This window comes from Podarcis gaigeae (assembly GCF_964106915.1).
Source record: "Podarcis gaigeae genome assembly, chromosome: 8".
Classification (NCBI taxonomy): domain Eukaryota; kingdom Metazoa; phylum Chordata; class Lepidosauria; order Squamata; family Lacertidae; genus Podarcis; species Podarcis gaigeae.
In genome coordinates this window covers 33,684,130-33,706,421 of record NC_139684.1, presented here as the reverse complement: position 1 = coordinate 33,706,421, position 22,292 = coordinate 33,684,130, and the positions used below count along the sequence as shown (strand labels likewise).

Below are 22,292 nucleotides of genomic sequence, written 5' to 3'. Positions count from 1 at the left end.
CAGGGTTATTGTGAGGCTAAAATGGGAGAGGGACATACATTGTATGCTGCCTTGTTCTTCTTGGAGGAAAGGTGAGATATAAATGCAATACACATACATAATACAGATTCTAGGTCTTTTGCTCACTAGGCATGATCATGGCACACAAGGTGGCTTCCTAGAGCACTCCAGAGCATGCTAGTAGGCTTTGCACAGCCAGCAGGCAGTGAAAACACCACCCAGTTGCTGTGTCTGATGTGGACAGCATTTTTGGAAGTGGCCACAACCTACCCCTCATAGGATTGGGAATCTATGACTAATATGCTTTCCTCCATTTGTACGTTCATAGGCCAGCTCATAGACATGCCAACTTGCATGGCTATATATACCAGCAGTGGAAAATATATGCTGTGCATCTTTCCCTCTCCCTGCCCTCCATGCAGAAATTAATCCCCATGCCACTTTTTCTAACATTTGAAATGACTCAACAAGAAAAACTTGTTAATCTTTCTTCAGGCATTGGACAGGGGATTTTGTTGGACACTGTTGAGCATGGGCCTTGCACAGAGGAATGTGGCAGCTCAATGCCAGAAGAAGGTGCTGTAGCTCAGTGGTAGAACACATGCTTTGCCTGCAGAAGGTCCCAGTTTCAGTCCTTGCCATCCCCAAGTAGGGCTGGAAAAGATGGTTCTAAGGTCAATGTATATATCAATATGTTAGATGGACCAGTAGTTTGACTCCATATGAAATTCGCTTTCTATGCTTTTTCTTCCATGTATTCAACCATGCACTATTAAGGGAGACTGAAACATTTCTGACCTTAGGCTGTGGAAGGATTATGGAGGATTGATGGGGGAGTGCGAAAGCATTGACCACACATCTCTTTTTCTCTAGTGATTTCAGCAGCTGCAAAACACTCATCACAATGGTATCTTGTTGCCTGTTTCCCCACCTCTACAAACAGAAGCTAGTGGAATTCAGCAGAGGTGAGGGAATGTGCACCATGATGATCATCGAATCATAGAAGGGACCCTGAATCCAACCCCCTGCAATGCAGGAATCTCAACATGTGGTGCCCCATTCAGTTTGAAACCATGCTGCACCCTGCTTAGCTTTGCAAACGAGCTAGCAGTTTTACTGCTGCACCACTAGGAGGGGATATGCCATGCAAAACCGTTTCAGGTGTGTGCCTCTCCTCTACCCCCCCTCCCAGCAAAGGTCTACTCAGTGCACCCTGTACCTTGGCACACCTTGGAACACCAGAAGACATGGCGGTGGTGCAGCTGTTGGCACAGGCAGTTCTACTACAGTGGTTAGCAGAAAACCTACCCATTTTAACGCTCTAACAATATAGCCTGCCCAAGTGCCAGTTTGGGGCATTGTGGGAAGATCAGAAAGGTGGCTCCATGTTTTACCTGCTGGGCGAATCTGAGCCAAGGGGGTCTCACCTCAAGCACTGATGGGCCCTTCTGGCATGATGCTCAGCCATGCTGTGTGCTGCTGCCATGTTTTGCAGTAGGAGATGTTTCCAGGGGGGAGAAGAAGAGAGAACACAGGGCTGGTGCTTTGGAACCCTCTATCCTGCCTGTCTCCAGCTTAATTACAAACCAAGATAAGAACCCTGCCCCCCTCCCTCAACAAAAGCTCCTATATTGCTTTGGGTAGTGGAAGAGGGGGGAAAACACACCCAAAGTCCTTAGTTCAGTTAGGTAGGCACTTTATCTTTGAAGAACTTTCTTCAATATGTTGCATGTATTAAAAAGTGATTTTTTTCCCTGGGTTGCCTTTACACAAAACATTGATTAAGTAGCAGCTATTCCCAGACTACCTCATGATCAAACCAGCAGCTGCTTCCTTACATAAGTTTCTGCAGATAAGTCTGCCACTGGCATCTGTACTAATAGGATTCTTGGCTATTTCGGCACATCGGCAACCTTCTGAGAGAGCTTTTCATGTCTGCAGTTTGTGGCCTTTGGAAATAATTTCTTCAAACTACTATTTGTGGCTCGGAAGGCTGCTTGTTTCTGGGTGTCCCGAATAAAATCAGATGGACTAGCAAGGCTCGGCACTTTTTTCTCGGTTGACGGGCAAAGCAGCTGCACGTATAACATCCTTTGTGCCCCCCTCCTGAAACGTTTTTAATTACCTTTGATTCATCACATAAAGCCCTCGACTCGCTTGGCGCTATTCGAAGGTCCTCCTCCCCCACTCCATGTGAGCCAGAAGTCCACCCGCCCTGCCCCACTCTGCCCCAACGAAGCATCATCTTGTACGTGGCTGGGATAGAGCTGTTAAAAGTCTGTCTTGTAGATCTTGCTGATCTGCGACAATGTGTTGGGTTCAAAGGATTTCTCGGAGCTTGAAACAATCCGAGCGAAAGATTCTTTGCTTTGTTTCACTTGCTGCTTTAGCACTGCAACTACATACTTGCTCCCTTGGGGTCAAGCGAATCGGTGACTAGACCTGCCTCCAGCTGTGTTATACATCTAATTCTGCAGAGAATAAAATACGAAATGGAAACACCTCTCCCTTCAGCATGATGCCTCTTGAGAGTTCATCATCCAAAACTACTTATTAGCCCCATCGCCGCCTTTCTCCTCCTTGCTTCTTCATTGTGTTTCACGCTCCTCTTGAAGAACAGCCCTATTCTTTTATGCCAGGCTAATTCTGATTTCGTATGGCTGTGCACACAGAGGCTAAAATGCTCCAGCCTCTCACTGTACTCACTCCCCCCCTTCACCATTATCGTGAATGGAAATGGTTGCCGTCCTCCTTACTCCTACTTTTAACTCTGTCTCTTCAACAAAGCTTCTATACCTCCTCTTCCCTCAGGAGAGAATTTAAGTTCTTCAACAAAGTAAATGCTTTGAATCTTGCCCCAAGAGGGCAGATTTCTTTTGTAGAAGATAATGAAAAATCAGAATTCAGGCCTGCACCAAATTACACTTTACACAGGAGCCTGCGATTGGCATATATGCTAATGCCTCAGATCCACCATTCTACCTTCCTGTTAAACAATAACTATCCTGCGAACAGGCTGATGGATGCAAACCCACAATGCCCCTTGCCCTATTTATCTGCCCCCTTGGTGTTCTCTGTGGACTAAAATTGGACCTAAAATTGCTCTAGGTCTGGGTTCTGCCCTATATCCACAGGCACTGTCAACTTTGACATATGACAGGACATAAGCAAGACCCATCTCTCTGTGGAGGAGCCATGGCCCGTGTGTAGAGTCCTCCCTTAGCGAGAACATTTGAATTTCAGTGAGGGGCCTCTGCCCCCAGCCTTTTTGCAATGCCCCTTCTTTTCAGAATGCTTCAGTTTTAAATGCCAGGGGGCATATTGCCCCCACTCTATTCACAGTCCTGGCCATGCCCCCCTGGTCTAAATTTCTCATCATTCCTGTGTGCACACCATACATTTAAAACACCCCTTGCAAAGAATCATAGAATTGTAGAGTTGGAAGGGGCCAAGAGGGACATTTAGTCCAACCCCATGCAATAAAGGGGTCTCAACTAAAGCATCCATGGCTGATGGCTATCCAATCTATTTTTTAAAAAAAAAATATTCAAAATTTAAACAGAACATATTATCCAGAAACATATCATCTTTATTCCCCCCAATGTTCCTCCCTCCCCCCACCCTCCCACATAAAACCCACCACCCCCACCCCCCCGGCTTCCCTCAGTTCCAGTCTTTGATTTCTCTAAGAATGCTGTTTTCTGCATGTTACAAAGTTGTATAGATCCTCAAACTATTTAGCTGATTATTATCAATAAAACGTTTGTGAATGTTGATTCAAAGCCAGCCAAGGAGTCTAGTTCACTTTGTTGCATCTTCAAATACTTCGTAAAGGGTTCCCATTCATCTTTAAAGTCACAGTTATCCTTGTCCTGTAGCTTATATGTCAGTTTTGCCAGTTCTGCATAGTCCATCCATTTTTCTTGCCATGATTCTTCAGCTATCCAATCTTCAAAGAAGGAGAGTCCACCACCTCTTGGGAATCTGCTCCACTGCTGAACAGCTCTTACTGTCAGAAAGCTTTTCTCATGTTTAGTCCACTGATGTGACTTGGGTATAAGTCAGCTTGATGTGTTTTTGGAAGAAGTCCTTTTCTATAACTGTCAGGAAGAGCACGTCCTGTCCAAGCAGGATGTCCCTGTTCACAAGTAACAGGCAATATAGGCTGAGTTCACCTAGCTCCTGTTGCCTGGAGGTCCTGTTGAACAAACTTCCCAACTCAGCATGAGTTCCAGTGAAAGTAATCAGACTTTACTTTCATAGGATCATTTTTATTTTCATGAAAGTAGGTGGATTTTATAAGGGTGGGCAGAATATAAGAATTTTCATTGGAGCATTTTGCCTTTTAAAGATGAAATGACTGAGTCCTCTCCCCCTTTTTAACCAGTAGCAGAAAAAGCAGAAAGAAGAAAGCATTGTTGCTGCTTTAGCAATGTTGTAATCTTGCTCCCAGGGGTATCCTGTCCCAGGTACCAGGTGGTGGCTGGACAGGTGGCAGAAAGGCTTTTGTTTGTTGGGGGAAGAAGACAAACCTCTGGCTACCTTCTCTTTAAAGGCAAGGCACTCCTCTTTCCCAGTTATCAAAATTTGCCTGCCTGAAAGATTAATCTCATGTAATAATATTCTCATGGAATTTGTTCTTAATGTCTGCTCGTTTGTTTTGGGTATTTTTAATGAATATTTTAGACTGTCTACTGTAAACTGCTTTTACGGTCTTGGACCTAGTAAGCAGTATACACATTTTGATGAATGAATAGAATAGAATAGAATAGAATAGAATAGAATAGAATAGAATAGAACAGAATAGAAATCTTTTGGAGAGGTTTTCGCTTCAGCCTCCCATCTTGCTCCTTTGGTTTCAGTGGGACTTAGGTGACAATCCTGTAAGCACTTAGCAGTGAGTAAGTTCCATTGAGTATAGTCGGCCTTATGTTTGAGTAAGCGTGCGAAAGGATTGCACTGTTGGTAACACTTAACCTTAACATGATGAAGGCAAATGAATGCCAGATGAAAAGATGTGGGGTGTGCAATTAAGGCAGGAACACATTTTTCCTTTTAGGATAATTTCAATAGATTATTTATCTCTTTCATTTCGATGCTTTCCCTCTTCCTCACACATGCATGCACACACACACTGCATTTCTGAAGCTCATTGATCACAACTAACCCCATAGATTTAGAAGCTTTCGTGATTACAGAAAAGGCCCCTGAATGCTCATATCCTTTCCAAAGAATCATAGCTTTCAGAAGCTTGTTAAAAAAAAAAGATGTCTCAAATATAGCCAGGCAAACTAAATTGAACAACATGCTGTTCTCTGTTTTGTAATCTCTTGTTGATTTGTAGTACAACAGGTAAAATGCAGTTTTTATGCTGCTTGCCTTATGTGTGTAATACAAACTGAGCAGCCTGCAGCTGTCCAAACGACATTACTGCTCTATAATTCTTGACCAGTTCCTCTTTCTTTCTTTCTGGACCGTTATTGATTTTTCTTCTTCTCTCCCCCTGCTTCCCCCTCCCCCTTTTACCCAGAGCCTAACAGCAGAGGATTAGAAAAATATATAGTCAGAGAGAAGCTACATTGAGTTTACATTGAAAACAATAGAAGTACATGTTTCAGTAAGCACTAGGATGTATTGATATCTCTAGCTCAAGAGGGAAAGGTACGTTCGGAATATAGAAGATCCTCTAGATGCCAGGAATGCTCTGCTAATAAGTGCACTTCTGTAATCCTGTAGACAAGGCTTAGAGAATGTCCCCCCCACCCCCCGCCAGGCCCTAATAAACACTGAAATAAAATGGGTTACCGGGAGAGTCTATTGAGAAATAATTATGGGTGAACAGATGAGGAAAGATACTTCTATAATGAAAAACAACAGCCAAATCTTGTTTAAATAGAAAAGGTTTTTTTTTTTTTAAAGGTTGCATTTCTTGAGCTAGAAAGCCCCCCCCATTCTTTAAATCCCACTCCAGTTTTTAAATTCACTGGGTAGCCCAAGTTGCTGTTTTCTCATTCAGCCTTGATCTGCAACATGGGCCATTGAAGTTAATGGATATGGTTAACTTAGTCTATTAATTTCAATGGGATACAAACCCCTTTGCAACCTGGTGCCCTCCGGATGTTTTGGGCACCAGCTTCTATAGTCCTTTCCTATTGACCATGCTGGCTGTGGCTGGTGGGAGTTGGGAGTCCAAAATATCTGGATTTGGGGAAGGCCGAAGTGAACACAACATTTTTTGTCATGGAATAGGAGTTTGTTTTGAGTAGGAGACAAATGTTATGCAACAGAAGGGTAGCGGCACTATCTCCCCTTGGGGTTGGCTCAGTGTGCCTTCTGCTGTGTGTCTTCTGCTGTCCATACCCAAGATATGTCTGGGACTGGAGAACAGGGCCAAAGCAGGTGAATTTTGTACCCTTCTGCGAGCGTCCTGCAGCTCTGCTGCTTTTGTCATCCATATGTGAATTGCTGCAGTTTACATCTGGTATTTTCCTTTGCATTGTTTGTAAGCAGCAGGCATGCCAGCCATTTGATTTAGCCATGATTTAGCCATCTATTTAAAAAGGGGGGGGGGGAGCAACAGGCTTTGTTTATTTAATGGAATTCCTCCCTTCAGAACCTTTTTAACTTTTAATCCCTATAAATTATTCCTAGGATTCCCCCCTCCCCATGTCTCATCACCAAGAAGACACACCTTGCCACTCTTAAATACAAACCCAATCTTCTCCCATAGAACAAGTGGCTCATGTAATTGCTTCTTAATGCTATCTCCTTGTTTCGGCAGCTAAGCTTATTAGCGTGACATAGGAAGTGTATAGCAATTGGTGAAGGGAAATCAGTGTCGTGTTTCACTGCAGATTTCCACGATTTCTGGAATGTATATCTCTATTTCTGCAAGTGCTCCTTTGCACTGGTCCATGGGTGATATGAGGTTTCTTTCATGCTCTTTTTCTGGAATTACACTCTTCTTGCCCAGAAGTCTTGTTTCCTTGAAAAGCAGATTTTACTGCAACATATAAATGAATCTGATTACACTGACTGTCTGAAGCAGGAGTGGGGAAATCTGTGGCTCTCCAGATGTTCCTGGACTGCAGTTCCCATAATCTCTGACCATTGGCTATGTTGGATGGAGAGGTGGTTGGAGTCCAGCAACATCTGGACCCAGGCTCCGTTCCCTGGTCTAAGACTAAAACCATAATGATTAAGCCCATTGAACACAATGTGTAGGGCTGGGCTGTTGATGCTTAGTTCTGGCTTCTGTTTGTCCATCACCCTTTGTAGTGGGGTATTCATTACAGCCTTGTTAGAAATTTTTTGGTTATGCAATATTTTGAATGCAGATTTGACCTTTGAACAACTTTACTGCATTGACATTCTGGTGTATAGTCATTCAAATGGCAAGCCAGGAGTGGTGTTTGCTCCATCCTCTGTTTGGATTTCCGTCTTCCAAGATGGTGAATTGGTCCTACAACTCTGTGTCTAAACATGAACGTTGCCATATTCCTCTGTTAATACTATCATTGGCGTAGACCAGCCTTTCTCAACCTGTGGGTCCTGAGATGTTGTTGAACCACAACTCCCATCACCCCTAGCTAGCAAGGCCAGAGCTCAGGGATGATGGGAGTTGTAGTCCAACAACATCTGGGGACCTACAGGTTGAGAACCGCTGGCCTAGGCCCAAAGTGCTGTAATGTTCATTCCCTCCGCTGCATGTTCTGCCTTCTCCTTCAGATCTCATGCCAAAATTCTTGTTTGTGAAGTGAAGCATGTTGGTTTGTACAACGGAGGCCTTTCCATCTTAGCACCCACTCTGTTGGCTTGGCTATTGGCTGATACATTTGAAAACATTTACATCCTCCCCTTTCGCTGCAGTTGTAGTCCTTGCAGTGCCTATAGCAGATAAAAGCAACTTTAAAAGTGGTGGAAGACCATGAGAGAGGGAGCGGAATGGCTCTTCACTGGCAGGGAGTTCCAAAGTCTAGGTATGGCCTTAGGGAAGGCCTACTGCTGCATCCCAGTCAAGCATGCCTCAGCCAGTGTCATTATATCATTTTTTTCTGATAGATGGATCATACCTTTTTAATCTACAAAACATTCTTAGTTACTCACTTTTTCTGGTTTTTTCTGTTCATCATTTGCATTGCTTTATTGTTGCTGATTTTTTAGCCAATTCTCCATTTAATTTTTAATCAAGTTGCTTTTAGTACACTTGCTTTATTGACCCCACCTTAAACTTTGTGAAAAGGCATCTTATGAATTTTGCAAGCACATCGATCAATTAAACATCCCCACTAAAGTGTGTGCAAGTGTGACGGTCGGCAACTCCTCTCCCAGGAAATAAACTTGAATGCTACGTTTCTGAATTATAACAAAACCATTAAAAAAACTCTGCATTCAGCTACCAATAGTGCATGATCAATCAATTAAAAGATTTGTGTTTCCTAGTATTCCACTTAAAACTGCTCTTTGCTGACTCCATTTTTCTCCTACTGGAATGTACACTGGTAGCATTCAGTAACGCTAAACTAATAGTAGGAAATCTGTTGCCTTCTAGGTGCTGCTGGACTCCCATGTCCCATCAGTCCCGGTCAGATAGAGTCAGGGACAGTGCAGCAACATCTGAAGGGCTACAGGTTTCCCACCTGTGCACAATTAGGCATTTTGAGTATGTGCCCCCAGACTTAGATAGTCCCTCCTCTCTTTCCTCTTCCTAGCTGTTGCTTCTCCATTCCTGTTTTAGTGGCACCCTATAGTTTGCCGATCGAAAGGTCGGCGGTTCGAATCCCTGCGGCGGGGTGCGCTCCCGCTGCTCGGTCCCAGCGCCTGCCAACCTAGCAGTTCGAAAGCACCTCCGGGTGCAAGTAGATAAATAGGGACCGCTTCCTAGCGGGAAGGTAAACGGCGTTTCCGTGTGCGGCTCTGGCTCGCCAGATGCAGCTTTGTCACACTGGCCACGTGACCCGGAAGTGTCTCCGGACAGCGCTGGCCCCTGGCCTCTTAAGTGAGATGGGCGCACAACCCCAGAGTCTGTCAAGACTGGCCCGTACGGGCAGGGGTACCTTTACCTTTACCTTTACCTATAGTTTGCCGCTTCAGCTAAACCATTGTTTGCTAGGAAGCTAGGGTTGCAAATTGAAGACTCAGCCTGATTTGTTTGGCTAGTTTGTAGGCAAATGTTGGATTATGCAGCCTATTGTTTTCTGGGATCTGACAGAACAGCAAAATATAGTTTGCAACTAAAACATATATGGTTGCTGTGTACATGGGGAGACCAGAGAGTGCAAGGAGGAGTAGGAGTTTGGATTTGATATCCCGCTTTATCACTACCCGAAAGAGTCTCAAAGCGGCTAACTTTCTCCTTTCCCTTCCTCCCCCCACAACAAACACTCTGTGAGGTGAGTGAGGCTAAGAGACTTCAGAGAAGTGTGACTAGCCCAAGGTCACCCAGAAGCTGCATGTGGAGGAGCGGAGACACGAACCCGGTTCACCAAATTATGAATCTACCACTCTTAACCACTACACTACACTGACTCACCAGTTCCAGTAGCCAAGCCATCTTCCCATCGCTCGTTGCATCATTCTTAAATTTTGATCTTATTAAAAAACAGAAGGTGGTATGAGGTGTGATTTTACTTTCTGCTGCCTACAAAGCTCTCTTAACTTTTCTTTTTGTTTGTTTAAACAGAAAAAGACCTATCAGTGCATCAAGTGTCAGATGACCTTTGAGAATGAAAGAGAGATACAGATCCATGTTGCAAATCATATGATTGGTAAGAACCCTTTCAGCTTTGTCACTCATAGGCTACTTAATGGTTGATGTTGACTTCTCTGTTCAGTTATTTTATATTTTGTGATGCTGTTCTGCAAACATTGCTGCAATAAATGCAAACAGCCCCAGGGTTGATTAATACAGACTGTGGCTGCCAATTCTGCTTGGTTTGGCCCCCATGCTGTAGGAGTATTGTAGTTACTTCCCATGTCAACATTGCAGCACTTGGACGAAAAAACACTTACGGGACATCTGGTTTCTATGGGTAGTTTTTAGAATGTGAGGCTATGCTCACTAGGGAGATGTGGAGAGTTTGGTCTGTATGTTGAGTTTTGCCTTGATCCTTTCTAGCCTAGGTTCACATGTAATGAGCAACAATGGTTTGTGCTAACCATTATTGAAAAGCTCACACCATAGTTGGAGCTTCCAGATGTATTGTAAGGAAAACATGCTTTAGAGCTGCTTGTTAGCTTTTGCTTCACATCTGCTTGGTTCCTAAGTTCGCTCCCATCTTCACCACACATCAGCAGGCTCTGGAGGAAAAGCAGTGGCCATAATTGATGTTTGTCGCTTGTCTGTGAATTGGTTTAGCATAAACCCATCTCAGACTATGCTTTCAGATCTTGGTATCTTGTTCCCAATCAAACTATGGTTTGTGGACAGGGTTGGGCAAGTTATTAAAAGAAACCAGAATATGGCTAAACAAAACATGGTTTTGTGTTAATGTTTGATTCTGGCCCTAGTACATGTGTTTGTTAAGTCTGAGTTACAGAGTTTAAGGTTGCCTTAGAATCCAAACTGAACTAAGAAACGTGACAGTTATCTCTCCCCCATAAACTTTTGTTTCTTGAGGTTCCAGGAATTTGAAAACTTATGTTGCATGCTCATGCCATTACATATATCCATTTTATCTTCCTTCCTCTTTCCCAATCTTAAATTTTGCCACTTGGGATATGTGTTTCAAACAGTTGTTCTTCTTGCCTTTAAGAGTCTCCCACTGACAGTGTTTAAGTATCACCTGGTTTTCAGAAGGCAGCAATTCTCCTCATTTCAAAAGCTGCTTAAAATGTCTCAGTGCCACGTTGTTGCTTTCCTGCCCCATTTTTGCTCATGTTAAAATGAAACTTTTGACAAGAGCTTCCACTTTATGCCATACATTTTCAGTTTTATCTGGGAAAGGGGGGGGGGGGGAGAGACTACGAAAAGTGCTTGCTGGTTGTCAACCACTTAGAAGCAATTACGCTTCAATTTTGTGTGTCATGACATTGAATTGCTCACATTTCCATAGCTTAAAAGTGGTGAATTTCTGAGGCACATTGTCAAAACAAAATGCCTAAGAAGTTTTATTCCAGCCAACCTTATGTTTTTTTTTAACCACTTTTGGGACTATATATATATATATATATATATATATATCCTAAGCATCTTAGATTTTTGAGATGTGTGTGTGTGTTCCTGTTTTCTGAGCCCTGGGCCTTTTTTGTTTTCAAGCCTGGTCATAATGGGAATGAGATCTAGTAAAAAAAATGTTACTGCAATCAAAAGGGCTGTATTTCTGATGCAGCTGTAAGGGCTGACTTTCTTTTTTTCCCCCTTTCCTGAAAAATGCAGAGAACTACTTCTTCTATCTGCACAGATGTTATAAATATATGTGAAGGCTCAAGAGCTTAGTTTATTTTGATGCATAGACCACAGAGGAGTTCCTTACACATGCCACTCCAGACGTATGTCGTTGAAGATCCTTCAAGGGCCCTACAGTGTTCTTTATGTGTTCGCGTGCGACATCCATCTCTGATAATCATAATGATTTCCCTTGAACAATTTAGCATTTAAAGGAAGTATTCTTCCACGTATGGAGCGCCCATTATCATTAATGGGAATTATGCACAAATGTTGAAGGGAGGATTTGAAACGCTGACACTGAAGATTAGAAGAAAACCTTTTTTTTTCCCTGGAAGAAAAATAGGTACTGTCACTCATCGTAATTTCCACGGTAGCGCTAGGCAGGGAGCTTGCAGGCAGTGTCAGGGAGGTTAAAATGAAGTTATCTTAAAATGTTTGCTTTTGTGGCAGGTGTTAATGCAATCTCTTGTTTGCAGGTGTGAAGGGTGAGAGCTTTGCTAATTGGACCATGGTGATTTCAACTCCTTCCCGCCATCCTTCTCTATCTCCCGCCCCTCCTCATCCCACTCTTTTAGTAAAATCCATATGAAAGAGACGTATCCTTAGACAACTGGCTATGTATTTTTAAATTAAAACTGCGAAAGGGTGGTGGGGCTGTTCGTGATCTAGAAATATGCAGCGAACACATTATTTTGCAGATTATGCTCTGTGGTTGGGCTCAATCGGTGAAGCAGCAATGTGATGCCACTTTGTTAAACTGGCTCTGCATGTATGCCAAACTGCCTGGCCACAGCCTTCTCCTGTGGCTGCTCCCTTTCTGACTTCCACCCATGGGCACCATCTTCTAACATGTTTACCACCTAAATTGTCACGTTGGAGGCGAGAAGGATATATAGAATTAACAGTGGCTTTGCCGTTGGCCCTTGTTGGATGTGCCCTTCGGTTAGTAAGGGCTGGCTGTGGCCCACTGTGCTCGGCCCGTCTATTCAAACTGGACCTCCATCTTGTAAAGGCTCATCACTAATGATGCTCATTTTGCCCTTTTGATCCAGAGACTCCAGCTCACCCTCCCCCATGGTAGGAGGGAGCCCCTTCCCTTGCCCAACATGGGTATGATTGAAGTGGCACAGATTCAGATTTGATGCTAGGGAATACACATTGTCATCTTAGGTTGAACAATTGATGAGCCCCATTTATTTGAAGTCATTAAGAAATGCAGATGTACCATAGCCTGGGCCCAGTATTCTGGAGCCTGAGTTGGAAGGATCGTAGCTGTGTAGAATAACATACGTTTTGCATGTAGAAGGCCCTGGATTCAGTTTCTGGCATCTCTAAGTAAGAGGGGTCTGCATGTTAAGAAAGTCCCTGGAGAGCTGCTGCAACTTAGTGCCCTCTGCATGTTGCAGATTGCAACTTACATCATCCCACACTTTGGGCTATGCTGGCTAGGGTCTGATGGGAGCTGTAGTTCACAACTTCTGGAATGCACCACATTGCTCATCCCTGGAGCAGACAATACTAGGCTAAACCAATGGGCAGAGCATGCCTGTCTGGCATAAAGGCAGCTTTCTGTGTTGCACTGGAAGCTCTGCTTCCTTGTGACCAAACAGCCCTTCAGCCTAATGAGAATCAAGTGTTTTGGGAGCCTGGATGTGGTGTCTCCCTGTAGAAAAGCATCCCCCTCGCAGCTCTCCAGTCATATGGCTACATTTATCAAAATAGCATGCAAGGAATGTTCAGTAACTCTCACAACATGTCCTTTTGAAAAATTACCCTTCTGCATTTTTTGCTCTGTGTATCTATAATATACACGTTCGCGCATACAAACACAGTGGCATATTGGGTCCTGTGTGTCATCCCTAGAGTCTGAACAGACTGGCTGTATCCCTAGAGGAAAGATGTGGGAAACATGTTGCTTTGTTTTCATACCGGGGCCTCTGGGAACATTTCTAACGAAAGAACAGACCCCTTCTTAGTCATGATCGGTCTGGATGGAAGAGGGCTGTTGGGGAATATGCTTCCAACCATAGCTTTTCAGTGTTGACGAGCTACACACACACACACACACACACACACACACACACACCCCCCCCTTTTAAAATCCACCTAGAGAACAGGAGAGCCCTGAAAGAACTTAGCTGATTGGAGGCTAGTTTTAATTTGTCGAGAAAAGGGATCCCCTCCCTTCTCCTCTTTGAAACATTTGTTTTCATACCGGGGCCTCTGGGAACATTTCTAACGAAAGAACAGACCCCTTCTTAGTCATGATCGGTCTGGATGGAAGAGGGCTGTTGGGGAATATGCTTCCAACCATAGCTTTTCAGTGTTGATGAGCTACACACACACACACACACACACACACACCCCTTTTAAAATCCACCTAGAGAACAGGAGAGCCCTGAAAGAACTTAGCTGATTGGAGGCTAGTTTTAATTTGTCGAGAAAAGGGATCCCCTCCCTTCTCCTCTTTGAAACATTTTCAGACTTTGGGGAGTCTGCCCAGGAGTATATCAAAAAACTTTGAGCAGTTCTGGCTGCCTCTGTTCTACTTGCCTCCTCCTGTGCTGACCTGGTAATGTTTAAAGTATATTTGTTCTCTCTCTCCCCTTCTCTTTCCCCCCACCCGCTTATTCCTCCCTCCCACCACCTTCTGCTGCCTCTGATGTGTGCTGTCTGTTAGATCCCTCGAAGGATGGGCATGCTCAGTAGCTGGCTCTGCAGGGGGCATAGAGGACAGCCACACTGCAGAAGGGATCACAGCAGACACTTAATGACACACAGTACCTCCCATGCCAGTGGTGGAGGGAGCAACTGAACATAAATGTTTTGGCTACTGATGTGGGAAGCCAACCCATTGCCCATAGTCATGCACATGAAGGTGCTTAAGGGAGCCTTTTTTGTTGTTGTCGTTGAGAAGATTTGTTTCTCTTTTGCAAACCTTGGTGCTCCTCGGAATGTGGACATCTCTCTGTCTTGTGCCTGGGTTGTGAGTGTCCTTTTGGCTATGTAAGTGATGCCATTCACAGCTAGAACCACAGGAGTAAGGGTGGTTGATATTGGTCTTCTTTATGCACACAAGTTGCGATCCTTAAGTGACTCCAACCAAACAAATATGATTGAATATTTTGGTATAAATGGTGTGACTGACTGGTAGTAGTCCTGCTGGGCTTCCACTACATTAAGTTGTCAGGCCATAAAGATGGTGCAGTTTCACACAAAGTCTATAAAGATTTTAATCCCTGGAGTCTTCTTGCAAGAATAGCTAAATCTGCAGGTTAATTGTTGCATAGTGTGTGCTTTCTTTGAGCAGGAAAAACCATTACCAAAATCTAACAGTGGTTAGTGTGAAGTAATTGCACCTAAATTAGATTAATAATAATAATAATAATAATAATAATAATATACTTTGTCCTTTTGGTGTTTTCGGTTATCATTTGCAAAGGTACATTCCATTTAAATAGAAATGCTTGAATTAAAGTCCATTCATACCATTTCCTTAGTGGGCTAACATTCCAATCCTAAACACATTTAATAGGAAGTAAGTTGTGGTGCATTTCAGTTTCTGTTTGCCTTCCAAATGCTAATTGACACAACCTATGCATTAATGCATTAATGTATTACTGTATTACCTCAGATTGAATGCATATGCATTACGTGTTAGTAGTCTTCAGGGACACATGTATGTGGTGCCTGTTAAGTGAGAACTTCTTAAGCCTTGTGAATTCACCTGGGGCGGATTGTGAATAGCCCGTAGGGTGCAAACAGTTCACCAAGCTGTCCACCCCACTCTGTCTTTGCACCGCAGAATCTACATGGCTTTTTTGCATTCTCCAATGTTGAGTCTCCAGGAACAATTGAGGGGAATGCAAGATGAGGGACTTATAAAGGACCAATTTATGCCCTCAATTTATATGCTTGTAGGATTTTTGAACTGTTTGAGGAAGGTTATTTTAGCATTTAATGTTAACATTATTCAGAACTGAAGACACTGAGCAATTCTTAGGAAAGCCTCACATTACAAAACTTGTGCACAGATGTTGCTTCTGTGTAGGAAAGATGCATCCTGGGACAGTCATATATGACAATCGCATGTCATGTTTTCCCTCTATGTGCAATTATAGTGTCCCAGAATGCATACCTATAGGTTACATATTGGTTTAATACTGAGGTATGAACGAGTCTTTTGGCTGCACCCACAACCTCTTTGTTCCTCCCTTTATATGAACAAGTGAAGAAAGCTGAAACTCTTAAGTTAGCCATAGTTTCCTATTTCTGGGAAACTGGCTAATGGTTTGAAACAAGACAATATATTGAATATGGTTTGAAGTTTGTGTCATATTGTGGCTTTTATGAAGTTGTTAACCATAGTTTCCCAGTTTGGATGAAATGGGAAACTGTAGTTAATTTAAGAGTTCCTGCTTTGTTCAGTCCTGCTCCACAGGGAGGAGCCAAGGGCCTGCAGGTATGCCAGCAAGGCTCTTTCATATTTTTACTCATTCAGCTGAAATATGATAGTCCAATCCAGCCTATAGAGTAAAAAATCTGCAGGTGTAATTATTTGCAAATGACTGGCCATGAGCAGGATCCATACAATATACTGTTTCCAGCAAGGAATTTCCTTCCATATGGAAATATTGTAGCTTTGGAATGGATCCTAAAATTGGGACAGTTAGTCAGTGTTGGCTGGTGAACATTATCCTTGGTTTCTTGATTGTTTATTAAACAGCCTTCCATTGTTCCTGGTTACTTCAGCTTCTTGCAATTTTAGAAGATGCCATTTGCTAAAATAAGTTAATTTTCCTGGAGATATTCATTGATTGTGTCAAATGTCTGAAGAACTCTTTAGTCTAATAGTTGTATGTGGTAGCAGTTGAGGCTGTTGCTTGAAAGCAATAACTTTTGTAATAGCATTTAGGCATTAAGGCAGATAAAAAATAAGTGTAACAGATTTGTTTTTGAAGTATTACATGCAAATGATCAGCAGGAACATATTTTCTGGACTCCACAGCTGAATGTGTGAATTAATTATGGACACATTAAGAACTCTGAATCTCTCTCCAGTGTTTTTTTCTTCTTTAATGCATATTTCAAATTGTTGCTCCTTTTAAATGTACAGTTTTGGGGGGCTCATCACAGTTAGCATACTTTAGTAGTTCATGCAATCTACAGGTTTAAATATGTTAACTGAGATCCAAAGCATTGTGTAACGGGTATTATGTTTGCAAAAGGATTTTTGACCTTGTGTTTCTCTAATGTCATGCTGTATTGCAAACTTTTGAAGGTGGGGGGAATCTTTGAATCTTTCCTATAGCATGAAGTCACAAGGTGTCCTTTGCCAAGCCATTCTCTCTCAGTCACTCCATCTGCAATATGGGGGATAATAATATTTTACAGGGTTGTTGAAAGTATTACAGATGGATAAGGCATGCCAAACCCTTTGAACACTTGAAAGTGCTATACAAAATATTATGTATTGGTACTTTCTGATATAGTATGGTCAAAGGGGAGTGGGGGAAATGGTGAAAGTCCTGCTGGAAGTGCCCAAGCCTTTGGGGGTTTTAATATATTTTGGGTCCTGGCTGTAAACTTTAATGTGATTAGAGTGGGTTGGTTTTCAAATCAAGGCAATTTAAGTCATCAATGGAAAAGTTTGACTGAATAATACATTTCACTCAAATTTCTCATTTTGAAAACCTTATATTTCTTGAGCTGTTTGACATGTTAATTGGCAGCGATAACAATGGTTTGCCACTAAGGAAATCCTTTGTACAACTTTAAAACACCACCCAAATCTTTTAGCCATGCAGCTCTCATGCCCTTTGTACTGAAGAATGAGATCTGCTAAATTTCTATATGGCTTTCTCTGTATTCTTAGCAAGGTCACTTTCTTGAAGGCTAAGGACCAAACAGGATGTGACATCAGGGGATCTCTGACTGGGCTGCAGACACATTGGTTTGGCGACTGTGAAAACAGGATGCTGGTCTAAATGGCCTGATCCATTGGCCTGATCCAGCAACCTCTTCTTACTTTCTTATGTTAAGATTGGCTGTCAATAGGGATGGGCGAGCAAGTCTACAGTGCATACAGCTCATGTTGCCCATACCTTCCCCACCCCTTAACTTAATTGAAAGAGGCAGCTATTTACTGTATATGGAAAGATACAGACAGACACAACTGCCCTCTCTGATTAAAGGAAAGGGGATACCTCTTTGTGTAGGACACAGCAGACCCTCCAAGTGTCCCTATTTTCCAGGGATGTCCCTGATTTAGAGAAGCCATCCTGGTTTCTGATTTTATCCTGGAATGTCCCACTTTTCCTTTGGATGTCCCTGTTTTCATTGGATAAATGTTGGAGGGTGTGGAGTTATCCAACTCCCAAGTCGTCTGAAGGCAATTCTGTATAGGGAAGGTTTTTTTAAAAAAATGTTTAATGTTTTATTATGTTTTTATATGTGTTGGAAGCTGCCCAGAGTAGCTGGGGCAACCCAGTACAGTGTGTGGGTTATAAATAGTAAAATTATCATTATGGAATGGGGCGCCCCTATTTTCATCAGAGAAATGTTGGGAGGGTATGGCAGAGCAATCTGTGCGCATGGTGTTAGGCATGCAGACTTCACTTCTAGCTGTACACATCTTGCCATTGTTCCACACTGGAACAAAGTTCATTGTTTAAAATATTAACTGTACCACCCAGTCACACTGTGTGTGTTCTTTTCCTGTTGTTATCTGTGCATATTTGTTCAGAGCAAATATTATTTTGCTTTGCTTCTTTATCTACTCTGGGAGTGAAACATAATTTCCCTTAATATATTCAGTCACATTTTCCTTTTTTGCATTTTATCCCCCCCCCCCAATCCCTTTTCATTTACTACTTTGGTAATGGCTGCTCAGTTTCACTGACATTTTTATAGCTGCTATGACAACATTCTCCTTTTGCATGATACATTCATAATCGGCCGTGATCACAGCTTCATATTGCTTCTGCTCCCTCCTAACCATGTTAAGATTCCTTCCAGCCCTCCAACCCAATTTTCATGTGCAGTTGTGATTACACCTGTTTAAACATTTTCCTGGTGGTTTCATATTTGCACATAAATGCAGGGGGTGGGGGAAGGCGGAGTGGCTGATGAAACACCTTTTCTGTAATCAGGTTTGAGTCTTCAGTGTGACGAGTCTGAAGTTAGCATAAGCACATATCTCCGCATCAATGTGGGGTGTTTCGACATCTGCTAACTAGTATGGCAGAACAGAGACTTTCCCTTAAAGTTTGCTGAGTTTTCTCTTATTACTTTTTTTTAAAAAAACAAACAAACCAAGAATGTGTTAACCTATTCTTTTTTACTTCCGCTATTTACTATGAAAATTATGGGTTGCTGGGGAGGATGAGGGAGATGCTTTCTGCAAGTTTCGTTATCACTATCAAAGCTATGTTTCTTCAAATCATACGTTTCTTCATAAGCCCCACAACTCACCAGCTGGGAAGGGAGGTGGATTCTTATCATGAGGGATTTGCACTGGAACCTGCAAGGGGAAAAATAACTTGCAACTTCTCCTTTGCTGGTTTCCAGCAAGACTTTCTGTTCAACACAGAGAAAAGCAGCTCTGTCTCATTTGTGAAGTTCTGCTTACAGTAAAGCAGGCGGGGGAATCTTTGGCCCTTTGGTTGTTGTTGGAGCTCAGCTTCCGTCAGCCCCAATCAGCATGCTCAATGAGCAGAGGTTATGAGAGCTGTGCTTCAGAAACATCTGCAGGGCCGCAGGTTGTCAGTCTCTGGCTCGAGAAATGGCTACTCTACGTGTCCAGAAAGATGACATAGTAGAACCCTGTTTGGAAAGTTTGGAATTCCACAATGTAGAGTGAGAATGGCACATTTCTCTCTTACACACATATACAGTGGTACCTCGGGTTAAGTACTTAATTTGTTCTGGAGGTCCATTCTTAACCTGAAACTGTTCTTAACCTGAAGCACCACTTTAGCTAATGGGGCCTCCGGCTGCCACCACACTGCCAGAGCATGATTTCTGTTCTCATCCTGAAGCAAAGTTTTTAACCCGAGGTACTATTTCTGGGTTAGCGGAGTCTGTAACCTGAAGAGTATGTAACCTGAAGCGTATGTAACCCGAGGTACCACTGTAGACTTGTATGTGAACTGGCAAATAATGAGGTGTCAGGTGGGGAGTTCTACCATAAATCACTGCTTAGCTCTGGTCAAGTGAGGGTACCACAGAGAGATTAGTCTCACCCACCAAGGAAGTCTCCTTGCAACAGTAGGGTAGAGCCCGTCAGGTGATATTCCCTGTCCCCTATAAAAGCCTCTGGGTCACACTTGCTCTCCAGTCTGAGCAAACAAGAGACCCATTCTTAATAACTGAGGACCATCTTCTCTGTCCTCCCCTCCACCTTTTCCCTTGTCCCACCCAGTCAATGGTACAGAACAGCCGTAGCCAAATTTGGACGTTTTCTGAGGATGAGGATGAGTAAAGATTTCTTATGTTGTTGTTACAACCATTATACTAAAGCAAGAGAATTTTCAGCCTGCAACTTGGCTGAGCACTCAGCAGCAAACAAAAAATGTTTGGATGCTAGTTATAGACCCGAATTTATATTGTAGTTTTAATTCTCTTGGTGTCAATTTGCTGTATTGTCTTTAATTAAAGGTCAACAGAAATTGAACTGCAAACCTCGGGGAGACTTTAAACTGGTCCTTTAAGCTACGAGGCTGCCTGTTAGAGATGGTCTTTACTGCGTTTTTTTTTTTTTATTCTATTGCTGCCAAACTCATTGTGTGCAAGTTAAAGTAGAATGTTGCTCTCGGTTTGCAGGCAAGGCTGGCCAGTTCTTCTGATCAATCAAGGAGCTTTTCTCCTTAGTCAATTTTACTTGCCCCCCTTCCACTTTCAGTCATGAACAGTTGATAAAGACCTGATGCATGGAGGCTGCTTCATTCTTTCTAACGCTATCGAGAGTTGGCAAGAATTGCCATCCAATTTACTCTTTCGAGTAATTTTAAAACCTGTTTTAACGAACAAAGTGATTTAAAGAAGAAACAGTTGTTTGTAGGAAACATGCCAGTTTAGCCCAAAGGTCATGGCCTTCTGAAGAGTAGATGAAAATCAATGCTAGTTTGCACCACTGGTCATCAGATTTCTCAGAGGCAACCTGCATAGCTAGTTAGAGAAAGCGCTCCTGAAACAGTATCGCTTCAAAGTGCAGCAGCCTGGGTAATTGAATGTTTTCCAATGTGACCCTACATATACAACAAAAACAAGCCCTCTTGCATGTAGAAATCTAGAAACCTTTCTCCCTGGGCTGCTGCTTTTCAACAGCCAAAGGCTTTTTTTATATGAAAGGGCATTCAGACATCTTGATTTACATGACTGCGCTGTCAGTAGGATGATGTCCACTTTTGGACTCAATAGGCAGGGACTTCATGGTATCTTGCCTCCTCTTCCTGTCCTCCAGATCTTCCCAGCCTCCAGTAAGATAGGTCAGCTCTTTATCTTCTCTGGGAGCAAATTTCTTTAATAGTTTAGTCTGTGGGTTTGTTCTTTTTATCCTTGTTTTGTGTGGCATAGTATTGGGGTTGGGAGTGTGTTATCTGGTGAGATTGCTATATTGTTTATTGATATCCCTGGGTTTTTTGTCTTGACATTCTCCTCCTTCTTTCCTAGGAGTGTGTGTGTGTGTGCGCGCGCGCGCATGTGTGTGTGTGCATGCACGCACGCGCGCACACACAGAGTTTTAAAAAGTTTATCTCCCTGGTTTTCCCCTTGTATTTTCATTTTGTTGTTGTTCCTCCCACAGTGGTCTTGCCCTGTGGTAGGGGGCTAAACCAGTTCACATCGGCTCTGGCAGCTCCCACACCTACTCAATCAAGCAGGACCTATATTTTTGAGGTGCTCTGAGTGTGCTGGTGGTTGTGGTGGGTCCCATCTCCTTAATTTCAAATGGGACTGCCATTTTTACTCTGCACGTTGTTCTTATGTACTGAAGTGGTGCAGTCCTGTTGAGGGTTGTACCATAATCTTTCTCCGTGGTTAGGCTCTACATTGAACAAGAGATTCATTATACCTGGAGTGTATAAATGGTTCCAAAGACAAACGCGCTCTGAACAGAAGTGTGGGAGAAAAGCTGTCTGCATATAAAAACAGCACATTTATGTTGGCATAAGGGTTTGTAGGCTAGAACCCACTTTCTCAGATGCCAGCACAACACTAGTAGTCTACGGAGGCTTATGCTAGAATACATTTGTTAGACTTTAAGGTGCCACAATACTCTGTTGCTCTCGCTGTAACAGACTTAAACAGCTATCCTCCTGGAAAATATCTACATATGGTTTGTTTTTTGTTTAAAAATGCCTGTCATAAACTTGTAAACATCATGGACTGAAACTTTAAAATACATCCAGAATGAGAAGGTAAGAGGCTACTGCATGTTGCATTTATCAGTTACGTTTCTCCACCACCATCCATAGCGAGGGCTCTGGGGTCTTTGTTTCCATATCTGAAATGGATGGCGACTGAAGCCCAAGGAAACCAGTAATGGTGTTTTTCATAGGCCTCCTCCCCTAACCCAGTCACTTCCGCATGCCTCCTCTTCTGCACCCTTTCTTGGTTTTGTTTTTGAATTCACCCATGAACAACTCCTTGCCTTGTGGGGAGGAGTTGAGTGTCTCTGCCTCCTGTCTCCTGTAGGTGCAGCCCCAGCCCCAAATGGTGAGGCCTTGCATTCTTTTCCAGCTCCTGGATTACTGGAGAGGAGGATTATGAAAAATGCTATTACAGGTAGGAGATGTAACATGGTATTCATGTTTAAAAGAGCCCTCAGACCATTCTCCCTTCAAAAGCAAGCTTCACCATAATCGTGAAATTATTATTTTTTAAATAAAAAAGTGAACCCTAG

At 42.9% G+C, this 22,292-nt stretch overlaps 1 protein-coding gene across 3 annotated transcripts in view; it reads left to right on the top strand.

The window, feature by feature from the left end:
* The window catches only part of ZNF423 (zinc finger protein 423), a 422,985-nt gene that overhangs the window by 289,740 nt on the left and 110,953 nt on the right, over positions 1-22,292 (top strand). For 2 of the 3 annotated variants that reach the window (XM_083750440.1, XM_083750441.1), the window contains 2 exons: positions 9,683-9,767; positions 22,085-22,174. In XM_083750440.1, coding sequence (XP_083606566.1) covers positions 9,683-9,767; positions 22,085-22,174 — 175 coding nt within the window. The remainder of the gene's footprint in view (positions 1-9,682; positions 9,768-22,084; positions 22,175-22,292) is intronic. The other variant, XM_083750442.1, reaches the window with a different exon arrangement.